Source organism: Ischnura elegans, chromosome 8, assembly GCF_921293095.1.
Source record: "Ischnura elegans chromosome 8, ioIscEleg1.1, whole genome shotgun sequence".
In the NCBI taxonomy this organism is placed as follows: domain Eukaryota; kingdom Metazoa; phylum Arthropoda; class Insecta; order Odonata; family Coenagrionidae; genus Ischnura; species Ischnura elegans.
Window position 1 is genome coordinate 95,962,940 of NC_060253.1, and position 23,211 is coordinate 95,986,150.

The window sequence follows — 23,211 nt, forward strand, 5'->3', positions numbered from 1 at the left end:
CGTTTAGATACATTTTTATATTATGATTACGCCTATTAAGTTAAATCTTTAGGACTCTTTATAGATATTGAATGATATTATTAGTGTTGACTCTAAAATTTTGCACTTCAAGGAATGAAAAAATCTCTATACTATGTTTAAGTTTTGTGTTTGATGCATCTATTTCAATTTCCTTTAAGTAGATACCTGATTTCCTTAGCTATTTTGCTTTGTTGGTATCCCTGCATCAACTTTTTTGTTTTAAATTGCATTTTTCTCATCTTAGTAATCATTCCCGCAAATTTTATTTGCCATATCTTTACCATGGTTATTTTGTTTTGTCCAAGACGTAACCACTCAGAACCTTGGTTACCAGGAATACCTTGCTTCTCCAACTAATTTTTATGGCTTACTGCTTTGTTGAGCAGATTTAGTGGGCATTGTGAAGAAGTCTCCGCAGAAGTTGCCTCTTCCACCAAATGGTGAAGTTATAAAACGAAAGAGAGGAAGACCAAGTAATGCTGAGATTTTAGCAAGGTTAACAATCCAGTCCATTGACAGTTCTAGTTTTTCACCAGTCGCTAAAGCTGAAACTAGAAATTCTTCATATGGTGAGTCATCTACAAAGAAGGGACGCATTACTATCAGAAATTCTAATTGTGGTTACCTGCATGCAATTAGACGTTCATTATTCATATGGATGCTGTCTCAAAGTGCAAAATGCTGAGTTAGTTCGGCATAGGAAGGTAGATATTGGAGATGAGGGGGATATGATTCGGGTAATTCTCGTTCCACTGTGGCAGAACTTGCTCATGATCGACCATTGAATAGAACTATAGGTACAAAATACTCCATTATTAGAGCTTCCTAGAGCTTAAACAACTATTATGACATTAATTTGAATTTAAAAGTGAAATTCTCGGATTTACCGCGTATTTTTAGGTGCGCCCGGACCAATGCGAAGTTGCACCCTCTTCCACTTTTCATCCGAGAATCTTCCTACAGCACGTTCAGGAATCCTGGCTTATTTTTGGCTCTGCCAAAAACATTTCTTAAGTGTTCCTCACTATATGTTCAAAATTGTCGTAAATTCACTACAGCGTTTTCAGCTATGTGTGTCCAACCGGTAAACGATTCCATTTTTAGTTGCTAATTTCCTGGCTGTCATTTAGGCGTGAATCGGTAAGCATCTCGCCGTCACCTTTGTGGGTCTATCGCCCTTTAGGCTTAAAAGCAAGTAATGATGAATCTACTACGACTTTCGGTATTGATGGGCGCGAGCTGGCGTCGCGTCTGTACTCGCTGCTATGAAAAGAAGGCGCAAAATCGTTTTTTATGGTCAGGCCATAAGCACTGAAGAATTATCCAGGATTTGGGGATGTGTTTGTTACGGACTGGCGCTTCATTATCATCTGCGAATTTCATGTTTGTCCCGCACGAATCGGAGCCTAAACCGGAAGAACTGGTGTTGGAATGGTTGCGGAAAAAGACTATGTAAGAGAAGGCAAGCCTCTTGTCATGGGCCAGTTCTCGACTAGACAACAAGAGAACCTTAGCTTGAAGTCCAGTCATAATATTGAGCTTTTGTGTTTAACCTCAAAGTGACGAATGACCTGGAAGTTACTTAGCTGACGGCATGCGACATGTCAATATATTAAGTATCAGTTAAATCCGGGGCATTAATTTTCTTCCTCCCTTCGTATCCATCAAAAATACATTACGGAGGCGATTTTTTCCGTTTTTCTTTCCTGAAGGTTATCCTTTTGAATTGAAATGTGAATGTCGTGTTTTCATTAATATTGTTTTAATATCCTCCCATATAACCTGTAAACTTTCCAAATCGTAGTGAAGTACTCCTTTTGCTATAGGCAAATTATGTGCAAATTATTTGGTCAGTAGCACTCACTTGTGGAGTGTGTTCTTAATTGCCCAAAGATGTTGAAATTTGCAGCGCTTGATCGTTCGTATCCATCGGCCTGTTTTCTTCCCTTCTAAATTTTCCCCCCTTTTTGTCAGTGAATACGTCTCTAAAATACTCTTCGACGCATTATTGCAGTGATCGATGAAACCACTATCATCAAAAACTTCATTTCCCAAGCCATTTCCGGTCATGATTAATCGTATAATATTGTGTCCGTCAACTTTAATCCTTTGAAAATCCTAAGATTTCACTATCAAGTCCTTAATTATTGTCGTATACTCTTTATTTACCAATGAACGCACATAATCTTCTGCAAGGAGTTCATAAGTGAGAGATGAAAGAGCTGTATTTGACGCATGAAACTGCGTAAATAACGATGCAACATGAAGTAATTTGTACCAATGATTCTATTGAATGGTCGATAACTGCGCTAGTACTGTCTAGTCATGACGAGAATTACCCAAAGCACAACATCCTCCTCTTCCGTATCTCCCGCCCTGAGCCTTCCCTAAATTTTGCCCTTTGAAACAGTATCCGTATAAATAATGAACGTTCTACGGCCATGCCGTAGTTTAATGTAATAAATTCACCATAGCCTTACTTTTTAGTGAGCAATTTGAGAGATTGGCTGTAAAGGAAAGCAATGAAGTAAAACACAGTGAAAATTAATAAAAAAAAAGGAAAAAATAGGGTACACTCGCTTGCTCACTCCCTAACCGCGTGGATTCGATCCAAGAAATAAATTTCCGCGCAAGTCCGCGCACGAACACGCTCTAAGTTTGCGAAAATTTTCCTACTACAGTGAACACATTCGTGCCAGGAAAATATTAAAAATAAAACAGAAGAAGAAAATAAGAAAGAAAAAAAAAAACACACTCTCGCTCACAAATCTCGCTAATAATTTGATTGAAAGAGATGATATCGAATTATTGCATGAACTAATGCGCCGGTAAAGCTAGATTCGCAAGATATTATTGATTATACCGAGGCTAAACGATATTTCTTGGAGATTGATTCTGCTGAAAGATAGCAGTGTGCTACGAGAGGAGAGAATGACGGTAAATGCAGCCTTGGCTATGCAAGTTGTGTAGAAAGCTCCATAAAATCGTTTAATGAAGGTTGTTACGCAGGATTTGCCCTTTGCCTAAGATCCTGGGGGGCGTAATTGCAAAAATGTTCCTCTCATTGTCCACTGAGAGCGTCACTTCTAACTCATCCTTCGAAGATAGTCATCCGGAAGCATTAGGGAATAATGAATGCCGCTAGCCTCGTGGGGTATCATAATTCTATTAATGTTTTGTACATACGAATAGTTAATTAACACTTCATGGATGTATTATCTTTGAATTCTTCAGGTAGTGAATGAACTCGATGTAAATGATGTAAGGTGGGTGCTGAAATCTATCGCTTGTTCCGATCCCATTCCCTCAAAATGTGTTCATATTTGATTGAAACGTGAAACTTGCGAAAAAGATGTTTCAGTAATGGGGCCTTATTTACTCAGATTCCAATAATCTCGAAAAGTGGAATCAGGCAATGTGCGAACTGAAATAATTTTTCTGAAATTAACGAGGAATTACGGCGGACTTGAGTTATTTCATTGTAAACTTTCAAAGGGGTAGAGTGTTATAATTGGGGCCAAAAATTATCCATAAGTGCAGGTGAGGAAGATGTTTTGATTCAAGTAGCGTGGAGGCTAAACATTTAATGCACTTCCTCTCTCAATCGTTGAGTAAGTCTTTCGTTCGTTTTTCTGGATTTAATTTCTTCTTGAGATGCAAGCTGAAATTTAAAAAATGTTCCCCTCTCATTTGTTCTCTCATTACCTAATAAAATAATTATAATTCAATTCGTGATAATCCCTAGTTTAATAGTTATTTTTGTTGCTATGTCAGTAATCTTTGAATGGATGGTGAGTTGATTACGTACCTTTTCCCAAAACGCCCCAAGTAAACGGTGGGGTTGCCTTTAGTACGTATCCTGCGGATTTTTTGGAGTCTCATTGAAATCTCGTTTCGTGTGGCAGGAGTGCGTGAGTTCTCCGTACTTTCCAAAAAGCTGAATGAAATTTTCTTAAACTCAAAATTTTTCATTAAGTATGGATGAATGTTTTAGATGAAGTATAGATGAATATGGGTGATGAGTGTTAAAGACCAAAAGCGAGTGTTTCGAGGAGGGAAATAACCTTTCGAGAGGAAACCCCAATTGAACCTAATTTTGAACGAATGATTTAGGTGGAACGGAACATGTACGAATGCATGCACCAATTTAGAGCAGGTTCTATTTTCTATGCATGCTTTCGCACGAGGTGGGTGGTTATACGGTGCATTTTGGCGTTCATTCTCGCCTTCGTGCATTTAGGCATGAACTCGTACGTATTGTGCAGCCAGGTCGATGTAGTTTAGTTTTATGGTATAGACAAGTCTAGCTGTTCACGATTTCAACTCCCGACCTGCGTTCAGCATTTCCCCAAAAACTAAATCTCCATCTTATAAGGTTAAAATATGGGTACTCGGAGTGAGAATTCAGTTTTACTGCCATCTTTCTCACCCGCTCCTTAATATTGATTGGTTCTAACTACTGCTCAGCTCAGGGGAGTCATTGTGCTTTCATGGCGAATTACTGCGCATTGTCTTCCCGGGACTTCATGTGAGGTTTGCTCACCGTTTCCGTCAACTTTTTGATGAGCGAATCACTCTACATTCACTGCTACGTAGATGAAACTAGGTACGGTTTGGCTTAGGTGGAGGCACCGGAATTAGCTACTTTTCCAAAAACATTCTATTCCAATCTTACCGAGGGAAATTAGGAAAGAAAATCCGCGGAACTAATTATGTCATTTTCAGTAAAATCTCAAAATATACTCTTCTAATTTTGCTTCATTTACTGAAGGCCGTAAAAATATTCTTTCAGATCTATGCTCTGATCTATCTATGATCTATCTATGTTCTGCAAATTTCATTCCAAAATTCGCATTTTTACTCGGGTTCTCATGGCGATAATGCTCTTACTAACGCGGAAACTTTTATTTCGTCAGAATATACCTGTCGTTTGTTTCTTACTTGGAATTCAAATCCTGCAAGCAACAACGTTATGTACGTCGAAATGAAAGGGTGTGAAGAGTACGCATCTCTTCGTGGACCGCTGATCTGTTGTGTGGAGAGTTATTGTGGTGTAGCCGTATCGTGTCGCCTGATGCGTTTCATGTTGAAGCCTATGAACATTTCAACCTAAATTTAGGTATCCCCCCACTCCTTTCGGGCAAGAGCACGGCCATATTTTTAGCTTCCTAGTTGGAAAACTATAATGAGGCGCATTTTTTCCCTCATCCCTCAAACGAAAGGGTTTCTCTATGTAGGCTAAATATTTCTCTTTGTATTTGTTTGCGTATGTAATATTATATTTCAGGTCGTTCGGATAAGGAATTCGATTCCGTTCTTTCAGCTCGATCTCTTCGATAAAATCGCTATTTATATTTTTTTGTGTTTTTATTCGAGGCCTTTTCAATTATCGCGTGAAATAGCCATTCAAATACGTTGAAGATGAATGATTTTACTCCCAATGGGTATGATGAGTATTCATCGATTAAGGAAAAAAAATCAGCGTCTTAATGCGTCGTGAAATACCCTATCCGCTCGTTAGAAAGCCAGGAACTGTGATGGTGTGCGTCTATGATAATAAAACGGGTGTAGCCAGTGACGTCAGAAAATTCATCAGCTCCTTCCCGTGAAAGTAATAATAACGCCGATAGTCCGCCTATAACTCGAGATATTGTTAACGGATTAGAAAACATTCCGATCTCCTTATTTTCCCATTCTGAACATGCTTGTGAAGGTTTTTTTTATTCTAATGCTTAGAAATTATTTTCTATCCTCAATATGTATATTTTTTTAAACTTTCATCTCCTGATATATTTAAAAACATGATTTTTTATTTTTATTTTGTTCAATCATTATTCCCCTTATAATACTATCAGATCGAATTCTTATTCCTTTATTATTATCGTTTTACTTCGGCGTGTATGAATCTCATAAGCTCTTTGATAGTCATCGAACATATTTTACCTCGAATGAATTCGGTGATAAAGTGTGTAGCTCGTAATATTTATCTATTGCTTTATTTTGAATTTTAATCATTAAAACTGTCAGAAAAATACCGGCTGTATGTTATTATGAACCGATAAACATCGCTAATATCAAATTCTGTTCTTTTACTAATCAGTAGTGATGGTTAATGTGTTCGCAATTTTAGTTGTAAAAGTGAAAAAATGTATCAATCCTTCAGTAAAGCGGATGTTCGACTTGAAAACACAGTGTGGCGTTGCCGGGATTCGAACCCGGATCTCCCGATTTTATAAATACTTGGTTCATACTGTTCAATGTTCACACTGCGTTAAGCCTTATGCGTTTTAATCAGCTTGGTTGTGTTGTTTACTTTAGGAACATCATCGTCGGCACGAGTTTTTTTATGATTGCATCCCATTTCTTTTGTCGCTTTGTATTTGGAAGGAATGGAATTGAGTTCATTTTGTGCTAACTCTCTAACTTTGCTGTAATATTATTTTGAGTACTTTGGATTGAAATTTCCTCCAGAACTCTGCAGTTGCTTTTCTCTTTCAATTAATACTTGTCTCTATGAGCCCTCTCGACCTTCTATACCTAATTGATAGTGAAAATGTCATGGAATTGTTAGTTTTTCTACCCGTTCTTGTACGGAATCCCTATGTTAACATTTTGATTGCGCTGCATGTAGTTGAACCGTTACGAAGTGTAATGATTGTAGGATATTCTCTCAGATTTTTTCTGGTGAGATCGTGAGGAAATACTTATCTTGTTGCTGCTTTGCGGAACTTATGATCAACTTAATTCTCTTTTTCCTCATCCGCTTTCGCATCCGGAGTTTTCAGAATGACGAGGTTAATACGAGGCTTCGTTTCTTGGAAGTGAATGTTTGGATCATATTTCTATTTGAATATGTGTCAGGAAAAAAATTGGTACACACTCGCCAAAAGCATTAATTTACTTTGAGGTGCATGGAAACGTTGAAAGTAGCAATCGATTTTATATTTTAATGCTATCATAAGTGGTGGCCCCCCGGCGACGCTTAAAATATAGACAAGATTTTTAATTTGGTTATCATTGCGTTCATTTTGTATATAACGGGCATATTACATTGTTTTGTAAATAATGGATCCTCAATCATTTAATATACTTAATGTGAATAACTTTTATATTGAAAATACGGAAAATATTTCGTACTGTAATTGTTTTATGTTGCTTTTAATCTCAAATATGAGAGTACCGTTTGCCTGCCAGACACATGTGCGCCCCCTTCCCCCAGAAAAAATCCTGGAGCCGCCCTTGAATGCCATTGATATTCTATAGTATTCGCGGATTAGAAATTGCTAATATTTGCTTGCTCAAGGAAAATTTCCATTAAAGCTTGCCGACATAACTCGAACATGACTTTCACAGTAATCGCTCAACGTTACAGCATCGAATATTTATACGAAGTCTGCAGGTAAATATCGCTTCGAATAAAAGTAATCGCATTAAGATCATTCATTCGTCCTCAGTTAAATCGTTTGAATTAATATTTTCATTGCAATTTAGTGTAAGAAAAAAATAGAATTTCTGCTGACTCGAGGAATCGAATTCCATTAATTACCTCATTTTACTTGAAATAAACGGATGCATTGAAAAAAAATTCGGCAAGTACTCCATGAAATTAATTATATATGGCGTTAAGAAATTGACATCCACACGGTTTCTGTAGCAATTCGTACCATTTTGGCCTTTAAATTGAACTCGGCGTAGTGTAACATAGGAATCCCCTACCGATAAGCTCCGATTTTTTTAAGAAACGAACATTATTATCTATCCCTTTTTTGATATCGAAGAATGCGTATTTACGTGTTTTTCCTGTTCGTCTAAGAAGTAATTAAGGTTTTTATTAGTGAGGCATCTGTTTTGGTATGGGAAATTTTCGGAAAACCTTGATCAATTCGCAAATTTAACATTATGTACATTAGTCGGGAGCGTGGTGGCCTAGTGAGTAGATCGCTCGAGTGGCTTCATCACTGGGTCCTGGGTTCGAATCTCGATTGAAGGCTTTAGACGCCCCAATTCACAGATATCCTCAAAATGCGTGAAGTGGCTCTGGGGAAGGAATTGGCTCCTTTACATGGATATGTGAATTTCACTCTCTTGTGGCTTTGTATCAAGGCCTGGTTACACGATACATTAACACGTACGAGTCAATGTCTAGATGTTTGATAGCGTGAATGAACACGAAAATGCACCGTGTTACCACCCAACTTGTGCGAACGCATGGACAGAAAATAGAACCTGTTCTAATTTGGTTCATGCGTTCGTACGTGTTCCGTTCCGGTCCACCAAAACCGCTCATGCATTCACAATTTAATTGGTATGCGTTAATTTATCTTGCAACCGGGCCTTCAGGAAAGCTCTACCCAAACCTATCCAAATCAACCGGTAGAATCACTGAATTAGTGATTGAATTTTTTCTCATAATCTCTGAAGTGTCTCCCGTACGGATTTATTCTTTTGAGATGTGTGAAATGTTTCTATTTGGTTGTACGCAATCGTAGCCTTGCTCTAAATTGGCTTAGCCTAAAAATGTTTAATCTTCTCGTTTTTCGATTAGAATTCTCTTTTTTACGTCAATTTTAAAACTTCCCCGTTATTATGTATGACTACTGGGATGAATTTATCCGTGATCTTCATACTTTACCCGTAATAATTGGACTTCATACTCCAAAGTTTCAGTGCGAGATGTTTTCTTCCACCATCCTTCGGATCGGCAAACCAGGTGTCCAGTTGACATTATAGTGGGCATTTTCTGCATACTTAAATTGGTTGTTGTTTTGTATGTGTACAAGAGACAGTTTTTCAGAATAAGTCTCGAGACCTAGCGAGAATCATAATTTATATAACATGTGCTGTTGCCCTTTGGCCCCTTCGCGATCTACGGGTCATTGCCGTCACACGTTGATAAATTTTTATCAAGTCGGTATCACTGTCATTTTTGAATCTAAGTTAGTATCGTCTTGTAGTTCTTCCCGATCGTTTGTCGCCCTCAAATGTGTGTTGCATTTTTCCCCTGCGTTGATTACAGTTGGAATTCTTAATAATCGACCTATGTTGTGGTCCCAATGCTACAGAGTAGAATCTAATGGACGAATTATAGCTCATGGACTTCGTTTCCCTATGCCCTAAACCATGGTTTGTTGTCTTTAATTATGTATTTACATGAATATACTCCACAATTTTTCATTCTGTCGAACACCATGACGAAAATCGTATTGGATATTCATGCCTGTCACTGGTCAATCGCGCGCCTGACTTACCAACGACCAGTCAAGTTCATTGCTGGTGAAACTTTGGCATCTTACTTGAATCGTTGCAGATGTTTTTCGTGGTATTGCCGCCCCTATATTTTACCAGTATTACCCTGTTGATGCATGATGCGATTTGACATAGCAGAGATATAGAGAGACCCGAAGAAAAATATTATTCACACTGGTAAACATGATTTCTATTTATAAGCTGAAAATCAATCTAAAGAAAGAAGTTTTGGTCTGCAGTAAAAGGAAGAGATGAAGACCAGCCTGAAACTAGGAAACCACATACTTCAGGAGGTGAAGTATTCTTGCTACTTGAGTTGCCGAGTAATCAACGATGGACGTAGCTATAAGGAAATAGTCAGTAGAATTGCCCTAGCGAAGAAGGCATTCCACAAAAAGAGGAGTCTTCTTAGAGATGCAAATATAAGCTTTGAAGCTAGGAAGCTATTCGTTAGGACTTGGATTTAAAGCATGCTTCTGTATGGTTGTATGGCATGTACCATAACATCAGCAGAGAATTCAAGGTTGGGACCTTTCGCAATATGGTGTGGTAGAAGAATGATGAAGAACAAATGGATGGATCGTGTGAATTATGCGGAAGTCTAAGTGTTGGGATTTCAGCCTTAAATAATTTACTCGGCTTTCAATGTACATAAGGCCCTTTTTATTGCCTCGTAAAAGAAAATTGGAATACAGCACGAGAACATCTGCTACGTAGCTAGCCGGGTTACAGACTGAACGGCCACACGAGGACATACGTGGTTAGAAAAACAAAAAACAGTGCTGCCCACCCTTATAAGTGTGTTCTTGGTTACGACATCTTACAGATTTACAAAACAGCACTAAGAAGAGTGGAAGAGAAGTCTTTTGAAAACCTTGGGTAGAACACATGACAATTTAATAGGCCACACCATGTGACACAATGGTCAAATGAAGATTATCGTTGAAGGATAGGTGGGAAGGAAGAACGTTAGTGGTAAGCCTCGGATGAGTAACATAGAGCAGGTGATGAAAGATCTAAAGCAGAAGAATTATCTAGGTGTTAAATGATTGGTCGGTTGGAGAACTGAGTAGAGAACTGCTTCAAACCAGTCGTACGATCGATGACTGATGATGATTATGACCCTGTTGATGAAGGCTAATGGGCACCTAAGTTATTTTTGTGGGTGAAAAAGGATTTGCGAATATTTTTTTTCTTGAGCGAGTGCGGAGAATTGTGTCATTGATATGGCCAGGTCTATTTCTAGAGCAAATGCATCCGAAAGTGCCCGCATAGTTTTTCTCGGCGTCGTGCGGCGAGGGCCTATCCTGTCTGCTATGTGTTTATCTCATGATTTAACCGGTAGCATTTCTTCACCCTGAATGAAAATAGTCTTGCTGAGCTTAATGATAGCGTTTGCCTGTACGCCAAATTGTCAGAAATGTTGAACTCGCGTCGTAAGGTGTTGATGATGAAGAATGCATTATTCGGAATGGGTCCGTTAAGTTCGCATAAATAATAATGGGGTCGTTCATGAGGACCCGAAGTAGCAATTTATAAAAAATAAATAGGTAGGTGATTAGGAAAGGTTAGTGACGACGAAAGGAGGAGGACTCTTCATTCAGCCATTTCCCCTTAGATTTAAAATGGAACAATAGAAAAGAGTCCGCCCATGTTTTCAAGATAGTATTTCACAAACTTATCGCTTATTATTATTTTTAAATGAACTTCTACTTTGAATAACATTTTTCGCTTCCATTTATTTAAATTGTAAGTAATAAACAGCAGTTTCGCCAGCTTGTGTCCTCAAGTTAGGCCTTCACCTGAGGACGCTTACTTAGTTATTATTATTTACTTCTTTACTCCACAACTGTCTGTAACAACTTACGCGAACTCATCCTGAGTAACGCATGTATTCATTATCATCCACACAGCGCCGCGGACAACTGCGAACGAACATTAGGCTATTGTTATCTTCAGTGTATTGTACGTATTCGAAGGGTTATGTTGAAGTCATCCGCCCAATCGTTACCCCTAGCCCACGCATTGCGTCTATTCACTATGGAATTTATATGTTTAATTTAAATTAATTCTGTACAATGCTTTATTGCACAATACCACACTATACGATAATACCATGAGAGATACTAAACGTTAGGTAAATGGACGGATAGAAATTCGAATATTATGGTTAAACCAAAAACGGTTGAATAAGGCAAATACCATCGACTATAAGCATTAAATATTTTATCGCACTATTATAAGCGGCCTCTTTGTGTGACTTGTTTATTGTGGTGCTTTATGGAACTTGTATCATGTAAACGACAAGATTAGCATACTGGTTCCACAGGGAAACTGCTTTTGAAACGACCCTAGTTCCTCAGTACAAATACCTAAGTTGCAGAGTTGGCTAACGCAACCCGAGTCATTTTAATAAAACTTGAAAAAAATATTTGAAGTGGAACCACAAAGTTAACCATTTAATGATTACAATTCTTGCTGGTATCAGGAAATTCGAATGTTGTCAGATGTATATTTCTTTTGAATTCATTTGAAGCGGGGATATATTTCGGAGGGAATTATTTGAAACGGGTACACTTATGATCGTATTTCCCAAACATTTCACAAAGGGTTGAACTCCTAAGATCCCTCCCTTCTTCTCGTTACGGCCTTATCATCACTAGAAATGTACTAATAATTGACAATTCAGCTTCACTTTCGGAAGAAGAATGAATGGCATAGGCACTCCTACGCTGAATTTCCACGCCGCGCCGCTATGTAGCCGTGTTCACTGAACCACAGCGTCACGATTTTGACTGACCTTCAACCTGAAGGCTGTGGCCTCTGTGGCTTTCGAAAAGAGATAGAAAATAGGTATCTCTTTAAATTATTCGGAGATGAAAACGAATTGTCCGCAATTCAGTGTTTGAAATTGTTCTTGGGTACATGATTAGACACATTGCATCTACTTTCTGCGCACTTCTTTCAGAAGTGGTGATAAGCGATTCGATGGAGATCTATTATGGTGGTGAAAACGGTTGAAGGATGCTTGAATTGCAGAAAAAGTCAACCGTGGCAGTATACCCTCTCACTCCCACGTTTCATGTTCCACTCCGTTGATCCTCATATCCATTGACCATGGCAGAGTTAAGCCTAAATCACACGATAATTTCTTCCGTCCCTCAGAGTGCTCCAGCGTTAGTTTTCAGGGACCAAATGTGTGATTGCTCAATTACCCGTCATTTTCTGAATTAGACGGTCATTCTCCCCGTCTCTTTATCCATCGTTTTTTTTCGTCACTTGCCATATTTATAACTGCCATTCAATTGAAAGCCAAGAAGGGCATTACGAACTCTGTTAGGGGAGTCGTGATTGGCAGAAGGGACGGTGCCAGCGATGTTTTCAGCGACGGGAAAAGGGTCGTGACGAGTGATGGAAATAGGGATGGTATTTCCATCCCTGGAGCCATCGCGAAAAATGAGTGTGCAACAGTCACTTTTTCCGCCATCGTCTGAGCTATCACTCGGAAGGGACGGAACTAATGATCATGTGATTCAGGCTTTATTGTGAAATATTTTGACCTTGTAATCAGCTTTCATCGTTACACGTATTTGAGGAGTGATACGCTAAGGGGCACAAGTGATAATTTTTCTAAACACAGTGAGGTACAGAAATGGTTAGAAGAAATATACAAAATGGCCAAGAGATACCAGTGAGAGTCTGTTCTGTGCTTACGTCGAATGAAAAATCAAATGCCCTGCTATATATCTAGTTATCTCTAATATCTCTTTTGTTTTCTTTACATCATTTCTGTACCTTAATCTGTTTAGAAAAAGAAATCACTTGCACCCCGTGGCTTCTCACCCACTCATTTGAAAGAAGAAAATGTTATGTATGCTTCGATAACCGGCGTTTAAATAAATTTCTTGTGGCCCTTGAAGAATTAAAAAAAAGTTCTGGAAATGGTCGTGTCCGAATGCTCTCTTGTTTGAAACTTTTTTAAGGAGGAACTAGTTCGTATCTCCTAAACATGTTCGCTTGTCTCTCGCGGAAGAATGCTTTTCGTCTTAGCAGGTTTCGTTTTATCCCTTCAATGAGTTGAGAAGTTGTTTGATTAGGTGCTAAAAAATTTTAGGAATGTGATTTAATGCCTGTTATTTTCCATTGTCAAAATTAGGTTTCACCTATATGCCTAGGGACGTTTTTTTTTTCTTTCAATCTTTCAGTTTTTCTACCTGAAATTTCACTCCGGTGAGGCAGTTTGACGTGAAAGATGTTGAAGGCAGGCGGTTCTATGATCTTCTTTAAATTTCCAAAACATAATGAAGAATAATATTATCTCTTTTGGCTAATGCCGAATTATCCTCTCTTTCCTGTTCATATTTGTGTATTGTATGTATCCGCATTTAAACCTGCAACCAATGTAAAGCGCAAGTTCATGACCCCCTTCAGTTGAGGCTGAGAGGGATGGGTAGCTCTGTAGAGATTTTCACTTTTTATAAAATCTTTTTTTTCGTACATTTTATGAATAATTTTTTTAAATGAAACAATAGCACGTTTTAATGTTTTTAATTTAAACTGGGCTACGAACAAGTAATTCGTTTCTGCGCCGTGTTTAAACAAATGACGCATCATGTGCGAAGACGATGAATTTCATTTCACTTCCGTCTGACATCACGAAAGGTATCATTTCAGATTTTACTTCGTTATTTTACGAACTCCGCAATTATTTTCGTTCTCGTCATTTTTTGTGGCCCCGTCATAAATGTTTATTCAGGTCATAGTTCTTATTGTCTCAGAAAGGCAAGGGTTAAATTTTTTAAATTTGCATTATTGTTTCTATTCTTGTGATTATCAAGTCAGACTTTTTTAGCTATCGTTTGAGACATTCCTTAAAGGAGCATTGAAAGATGATCGCGCGATTCTGGCGCAAGGTTGAAAATTAATATCATTTTCGTCGAACACGACCAATGCTCACCTATTTGTTGGGATGTGCCAAGCGCTCACAGGGCCTATTGCTTCAGTGATTCTTCTAAAAATGATATGAAACTCGAAATTAATAAAGGGAACATAAATAAGAACGAAGACTTACACGAGAAACTGATAGCATCATTTATGGTTGTATGTTAACAAAATTTTGGCAGTCACTTATGCAGGAATGTTTAGAAAATAATGTCTCGATTCATTTTAAACATGAGTTCAAGGATCTCGAAACTGCGTCCCAACGAGCCGCCATTACACTCTTAAGTCAAAGAAAATATTTTAGTCTGGATGTCGACGTTAATCCAGCTGAGTTAGCATTTGTGGAGAGGAAATTGCTTATGATGAACGTCGGCAGTCTATCATTGAAAAGGGAAACTTGTGTCTCGTGTGGAAATGTGATACGCAGTTCGGTGCTGCGGGTAGTCTCTATGGTGAGTGGTATTTTGTTGATTAGGGTGGCAAAAGAAGCGAGGGACATGTCCTTTAGAGCCGATTATTTTTTCCATGCACTAATCAAGTGAATAAGTGAAGATCTGGAGAAAATCAGCTGTCGGATGACATTAATAGGTATAAGGTTGCCACTGTTTTCTTTGACAATCTGAAAATTTCCGTTTTCAATATTCCATATTTTAATACTAGAAAATCGAGTCGATATTTCCTTCTATAAAGAACAGTTTCACCTACGCCGAGACAGAAACTATAAGATGATTTATGTGCTAAGTTGTTTCTTAAGTTTTCTTACGCACGCAAGGATGTGTTGGTAAAATTTTCCTCGTGGAATGAAGTACTTGTAGTTATTTAAGTCGTCTCTAAAAGCTCTCCCGTTTCTTGTTGAAAATGTGAACCACGTAAAGGTATTGGAAACAATTCATACCTTTCGATACGCGAAACTATATTAACTATGCATCTCTTTCACATTGATTGATTGGTATACTGATTCCAATGGTAGCATTGATTCTGTATCTTGAGACGACGGAATCACCTTTCTAGGAATACTAAACCTTCAAATTCGGTTAAGTAAAGTATATCTTTTGTCATAATCTTATGTACGAAACTTTTTTCTGTTAGCAATGTTCAATCAGAAAAGTGCCTTCGTATGGTATATTATTATTTTCATTAAGTTTTTTCATGATATTTACATTTACGTTGAATATAGGCGCCCCTGTGGTAAAATAATGTGTCTGGGTTGACAGTATTGAGGTTACATGAAAAGCAGCTAACTGGTGCGCTCAAAACAAAGCAGTAGGTATGACATATATTTTTTACTCTCAGAAAAATTTTATTCTCTATCGTGTGTTAAATATGAAGTAAATTAAAGGAAAAAATGTCAAAAATTTTAGTGAATGTAATAATTTACGTAATGTATTGGAGTGTTCCTTACACTACAAAAAACCAAAATAATAATATGCGTGGAAAAATGACACGCGCTTTTTAATAAATTAACGGTGCCCTTTTTTTCTTGTCCCGCTGAATTTGGTTATGTTCTAAAAAAATCGAAAATGGGGATGTTATTTAGTCTACAAAATTTGCTAGCTCTGGTTAAATTAATTGATAACTCGCCACCACAAATCAGCATTGGTCATAGTTTCGTAGTCATCTTAATGAACATTTCGGAATTTTTGCCCCGATTATTGATTTCCCTTGACAAGGATAGTTTGTCAACGTCCCCCTTCGTAAACAGCTTATTTTCTCGTGCCACATCTATTTTTGAAGCTCGTCGTGTCGTGACCCAATTTCCCTTTATCGTTTTTCCGTCTTCCACGTTTGGCCAAATTCTTGTCGTATATCACCCTTCTCAGCATTTCCACTCAATACGCTTACAGGCGCATGTCTTTCTTTCAAAATCTCCGTCCTGAATGAATTAATATAATCCACACCAACATCTATCCATCGGGAATAATTACGACCCCTCTGAAATTAAAAAGCTTCTTCATTTCCTCATGTATCTACCTCGGCTACCAAATTGTTTCCTCAGCATCAGTACCATGTATTTTAATTGTGTATTTTAAAGTTTATCGTTCCGCCCTCTTATCCATGTCTACGTCATTAAAATTTTATTTCTTGTATCCTCACGATATGTTGCAGAATCATTCAAAATGGTGCAAATTATCTCATGCTTTGGTCAGAAGTTCTGCAAAGTATGTTCAGCATCGAGATAGATTAGGAACGTTTCGTCTCGTAGCTTTTGTTGTAGTGAAAGCGAGGTACGAACTCCCAACGAAATAGCGGCCTTGGAAGGAAGCAAGATCTAATGCCCATCAATAGTAACTTGAAAGTCAACGTAACTTTTCTTTGGCCCACATCGCAACTATTAATATTTAGTTTATAAATTGAACAAGGCGAGGTACGAACAACTGGTATTTTTATGAAAATCCACTCCAATCTTCGAAGAAGCAATCTTTTGTTCTAAAGTTTGTGAGAAAGTTGGGGGATATTAAGAAAAATTTGGTTACAGTGAATTTTTAACGATTAGCGGTCATCCGATCGGCAGCAGTGCCTTATCTTTCTTGAAATTTTAAGTGGTCATAATACAATAGACAAATATGCTAATTAGCTAGTAGTTGTTATGAGTACATTATGTCATTCTTATATAATTATTCTTCTTTTTGAGGATTTTGTGGACTTGCCTTTTTCAGAGCTAATGAATTTAGATGTCAGTCTCTAGTTAGCCTGGCTGAAGTTCTAATCTGTTATATTTGAAGTCGGGTGTAACTGCATTTGATTACACATCTACGACTCTTGCAAAGAATTATAAGGAATTAAGCTAAGGACACTGTATTAGTGCGACGTCTAACGTTCATATATCATTCGTGCTATCGGTTGAATTAGGGAGATAGTGAATTCGTCAGAGTAGAACAGCGAGGTCTCAAAAACTGCATTTAAAGAGGGATATGTCTCTTGATCGTTTGAAATTACGTTGTGTTCATTAAATTCTAATTAAAAATGTAAGGTAGTTGTTACGTAATATTCTGCCCACGTCAGTATAGTCAAGTTTTATTTTTTTCTAAAACGATGGTGATTTAATTGCTGATCTGACTATTGGAATAGACGACTTGTGGTAACATCAACCTGAACAGTAAGTTAAGCCGTAAAATCCGTAATATCCTCGGAGTAAACCGTACCTGGGGGATAATCAGCTGACGTGCATTGTACTGAGATTGATACGGCAATATGTATTATCATGTAGTGGTCATAGTGTGACAGGCAGTTAGTGTTTGTTTTCGCATTTTTAATTTCAATTGGAAATTTTTTATCGATTGGATTTAATTCTCAAAAAGAAAGAGAAGTATCAGGATTTTATACCAAATAATTACAAAATTGGCTTTGCTAAATGTTCCCCTTTGCGATGTTAATAATGGGGTGGGGTTTCAATGTTGGCCTCGGTCATTGGATACTGCACGGACGTCTTCAGCGCTCTTGTATATTTTGACTGCGAGGTTCGACATTCATATGCTGTACAGTTCAGTGCAGTAGTCTAATAATTCTGTATTCGTCATCGATGTGAAAAAACATCTCAGCAACTCCCTTGCCTAAATACACCTACCACGTCTTATCAGGGTCCTTCTCATCCTGTGCTGACGAATAATTTTATGAAGAATTTACGAGACCTGTGGATGAGAAACCGAGTGCATATCAGTGACCACCACTCCTGTAGCTCATTTAATTTTCATGTATTGACTGCTCTCTGCGCATGTATTTTATCATCCGTATGCATGAACTTAAAAATGTATCACATTAAAAAAAACAGGTCGGTGACTGTATCTCAGAGTGTATTTCTTCATATCTCTTCACATGATGACTGTTATGCAAAGATTTAAGTGGAATAAAAGCTGCGAATTACGTGCGAAAAATCCGCAGAGAAAAATCATTCGCCTTGACCAGGATTCAAACCTGATCCCCCGATTTCCGGTCGAGTGCTTAAACCAGTTAAGCTACCGAGGCGTCATTCTTCACTGTGGAAATTTGAGGACATACCGGAAAAGGTGGGACATTAAGCATTCAACGTCATAATTTTTAAAAATGTGGTAGCATACCTGGACGGTAATCGGGAGATCCGGGTTCGTATCCCGGCTATGATAAATGAATTTTTCATGGCGAATGTCATCCTTGTTGTATATTACTTTGCAACAGTAAGCGTATTTGCTTCAAGAGTCACTTGCCATACGCAGTGCTTTGGAAAACGTCCGTCGCGGTATAGCGACTAAGTAGGGTATATTTATCCGCCAGTGGCTTAGTAAGACCATCTCGTGAGCCAGACTTTAGACTTGTTTCAACAACTTGTTCGATTAACCCAGTCTGAGATTCGCATCGTAATAAGATGGCTTGGTGGTGTAAATAGCAGCATACCTGATCGGCAATCGGGAGATCCGGTTCGAAACCCGTTTAGGTCAAATGATTTTTTCACGGCGAATCTCATCCTTGGGGTAGATAATAAAAATGTAATACGTCGTAAAAAGAAAAAGGATATAATCATTTGAAGCGAAACTATGTCATAGCTGAAATGCTGATCAGGAATAATTAAAGCAATGCCGCAAGTTGTAGACAAGTTTTTTAAGGACATGGATCAGTCAAAAACACTATTGCCCTTCATTTTTTAATATTTTGTTTTCACCATAAATCAAAAGACTCCGAAATTGCACGAAATCGATCTTTGAATTCATGTCAAACCATCTCAAAAATTTTCTTGTTTATTATTTTGAGTGAAGAGTAGAGTTTCTCAATCGCAATCACATTAATTCTCTCAGAGCGTCAGTATCAGGTGTGGAAAGCGTCGTAGGATACTCGGACCTCTTCGTGCAGAGCATTATTTAAATTTCGCACTTAGTCATGACAGGAGTTACACACGCAATTTGGTGGAGCCTATTAAATTTCTAACCTTTTCCGCGTTATCGTTATTCACGTAACTTCTTTGTTTCAATGTATTGGTATAGTAAATGAGGTGGTTGATAGAGAGAACAAGGAATTTCCGTAATAGTTAACAGGGAACACCGTAATGCTGAATGAATTTGGGATAGAGTTTGTGCATGACAAGATTTTGTAGATACGAACTTAATTGATTTGGGCTGTCCAGCGACTCAAAAATTACGTAATAGCATTAGCAATGTTGATAATGTTGTTTTTCTTGACTGCTTTTGAAAAAGAAGATTTTTTATCGTCGAACCAATACATCAAATCATTTGGCCGTTAAAATGTTAGCCAATTGGTAAATAGTTTAGATGCCGGTGGAATGTGGTGGAGTAAGGTACCGGAAGGACGCCTCGCCTCGCCGGAATTTCTGTTTTTATTCTTTGTCACTAGTCCCAGCCTTCTGGCTGTCTCCAGTGGGTTTCAGTAAAAGGTGGTTTCTGATTATTTAATTATATTTATGTTTTTCAGTCTTTCTGTTGGTAGGAAGGACCCCTTGCGAAAAAATGGGGCTTTTGTTTAGATCAGGTGATTGGGTCAACATGAATAAGTTTTGATTGAGTTATCGAGAATGCGGTAAGATTTCGTCAATATTTTGTTGGTATGTTCATTTAATGACAGAGGGAATCAGCTTTGCGTTATTCTGTTACCTTTACTGCTTTTACATTCCGATTAGCAGCTACTGCAGACACCGGCCTTTGGAATGAGATTCCTATTCGCTTTTATGATCATATAACGTAGTTTTTTCGCATTATATTCTGTGGTTGTTTCTTAAAATTCATATTAATAGATTTAACATGGAATATCCTTTGGGCACGAAATTTCTTCTGTATATCCACGTATTTATTAATCAGCTCACTACCAATTAAATGCATATCACATTAAGTACTCTCACTGGTTAATATTACATCCCCAATGTTTTTTTGGCTCGTCACAAGTTGTAATGTACTAAACCCATACTTTTAATACCCTCTCGGCGTCATTGTTAGAGTAGTGCGGAAGGACACACGAAATTCAAGTGAAGAAAATGGAAATGGTGCTTTGTGGAGGCGATATACGTCGGCATAAAGCATGAGCTACGTAGCCAATGGATTCATCATCATCATCCATAAAATTTCAGTGAATTTGTAATTTCGAGTAAATTCATTTTATAAGGCATTCGAGTAAATTCATTTTATCAGGCATACAATACCATCTTCGGGAAATGACCACGCATCAGAATCCATAAGTTGCGACATCAGCGTAAGCCTAAAATGATAGCCATTACTTGAAGGCAATAGCTGTGTACTTCCCGTACAACCATGATGAATTTTTCTGTTTTAACTATGTTACAATGCGCATAGTTTCGTGTGTTGGGTGTACTCGAGTTTCCAGTTGTATTGTCCGACCTCAGGGCCGGATGATCGGGGCTGCATATCACAGAACGTGAGCTTTTGTTGACGACGGTAATCATGCTTTAAATTATATATTCAAAGAAAGCAAAATGATTAATGTAGTGGTACTTATAACACAATTTTGTAAAACGATGTCTGATGACAATTTTAGCTTCGCAATCCAGGTGACGATGACAGCGAAAAACGATAAAACCGGGTGGTAGTTGAATTTGAGAAATACTTCGACAGATATTCTTTACGTCACTGGGGATGTAATATTTAGTGTAGAATTCGGAAAAGCGATAGTATAACAATTGTCTTCGTATTATTTATTTGCCGCTGATCGTAAACATCCCCACTTCGTCCGTAATTGTACATCGTGCGTCATTTGTTTTCAACATGGCGCAGAAACGAATTTCTTTTTCGTTACGCTTGTAATGATTTAATTTAACGTATTTAATTTGTTAATGATAATGAATTCGAAATAATTAATTCAGTCTGTAATGATTTAACCTAAACTTAATAACTTAAAATATCAAAACGTGTGATTGTTTCATTTGAACTCTGGTTTTAATAAGAAATATGAAAAATAATAAATTTTCTTGAAAGTTAAAATCTCTTTGAATCCACCGATCCCACTCAGCCCTACTCGAAGGGGGTCATGAACTTTCGTTTTTCATTGGTTGACCTTATCCATTGGCAAGGGTATTCTGACTAACACATCACATGAAAACTCGCCGACTGGGTTGGGTGCAATTTGGCTACAGGTGTCACGCCGGTGTAATGGGTGTTGCCAACGTCTTAGGATACCCATCATCATATCCATCTACTATGTTAATTGATGCTTCAGCCTTGTGGTTATTTTTACCGTTATTATATGAAATTAATTTTTTATAATCGGTTTCACAGACTTGATTACCATTTCTTGGCATTTCCTACCAATTTCAGTTGATGCGGAAAATTCACCTTAGAAAATTTATTCCTGAGACCCTTCGAATTAAGAATGCAGTCTCCCTCCTTAAAATCTTCCTTCTCCCTAGTTAAAGCAATAAAACTGCCGAAGGATCTTCTTCAGTATAGATTGTGGTTGATTTAGAGGACAAGATGGTGTTAGTTGAAATCACCCTCTTTAAGGCTGATATTTCCTCCCCTGTGATGATTGAGGTACATTCTCTGGCATAAGTATTTGTGAAACAAAATTATTTTCAGTTCAAGTATGGTATGGTATTTAGAGGAGGCGACCGATAGCCGAGGTCATTTGTGCCATGAGGGAAGGGTATGGAAGGAAGGGTGGTGAGAAATCCGGCGTTGGCATTAGCCTGCTCTTAATGAAAGGCACCAAGGGGACCACGGCTTAACGTCCCTACCGACGGACGGAGTGTTGCACTTGTAATGTCCTCCACACAACACTCAAGCAGGGATCGGGCAGTCTCTGAAAATTCTCTGCCACTGCCGGGATTTGAACCCGAGCCCGCCGGGTGGGAAGCCAACACTATAGCCACCGCACCAACCCGATCCCCCCTTCAGTTCAATGGCAAAGGTTATAAACAGTGTGATGGCCTTGCAATAGGGTCTCCTTTGTCCCCTCTATTGGCAGACCTATATAGGGACAATTTTGAGAAAACCTTGATAATCCATAGTAGTAAGCTTTAGAAGTATGTGTACTGTTGGTATACATTTAAGGATGTTGTATTTTTTGTTTGGTATGGAACAATGAGGCAACTCAAGTCGTTCAGAAACTTTCTTAATGGCATGGACCAATGATGGAAATTCACAAGGGAGACTGAAAGCAAAAGTGTGCTGAACTTCTTCGAAATAACCATTTCCAAAGCAGTGGACCAGAAACTTAATTCTCTGTGTTAAGAATTTATTTTATTTTCTCGTAGTCAAGTCAATCATTTCTCATTTGGACTTAATTTTTCACTATCTTTTTTGCTTTTCGTTCACTTCTATGCACTGTTTCACATCCCCATGTCATAGATCAACAAACCAAAAGAAATGAATTTAATGAAACAAATAGCATCCAAATACAGGTACCCCACTGCTCCCAATGGCAAGCTATGCAACAGCAAGTGCCACAAATAAGCCATGAAAAATTTTTTCCCAACCCTCCTTGGAGAAGAAATAGTCACCAAATGGCATAGATTGCAATTCTTGGAAAAATATTTCTGTTAAGATTACTGAATTTTTTCCCACAGATAAATCTAAACCAGCTTATTATAACCAGTACTCATCAAAACACTGAATCAGCCATGTCAAGGATAAGTTTGATCCCTTACGAAGGGGGGCGGGGTGTTCAAACTCAAATGAAACAGGTGTGCAAAGATTTATATGGGATGGACCAGAAGAAATTTCAAAACACACAAAAGAAGAATAAGTGTGTTTTAAAAGCAATGGCCCCCTCCTTTTTTTGCTATGTATTTGTTTGAAGAAAATCATTTCAATACTTTTTTACCGGAGACCCTCCCATGTGGAGAAGAAGGGAGGGGGTTCTGGTTTCCCACCCAGTGGTCTCGGGTTCAAATCCCGGCGGTGGCAGAGAATTTTCAGAGACTGCCCGATCCCTGCTTGAATGTTGTGTGGAGGACATTTCAAGCGCAACAGTCCGTCCACCGGATGGGAGGTTAAGTCGTGGTCCCCTTGGTACCTTTTGTTAAGAGCAGGCTAATGCCGATGCCGGGTTTCTCTCCACCCTTCCTTCCAT

General features: G+C 38.2%; 1 protein-coding gene across 4 annotated transcripts in view; it reads left to right on the forward strand.

Annotated features, from left to right (window-relative positions):
• The window catches only part of LOC124163918, a 71,847-nt gene that overhangs the window by 10,691 nt on the left and 37,945 nt on the right, over positions 1-23,211 (forward strand). For 3 of the 4 annotated variants that reach the window (XM_046541026.1, XM_046541029.1, XM_046541028.1), the window contains exon 4: positions 408-590. The exons of the other annotated variant lie outside the window; for it this stretch is intronic. In XM_046541026.1, the coding sequence (XP_046396982.1) occupies positions 408-590 (183 nt within the window). The remainder of the gene's footprint in view (positions 1-407; positions 591-23,211) is intronic. 4 annotated transcript variants of the gene reach the window in all.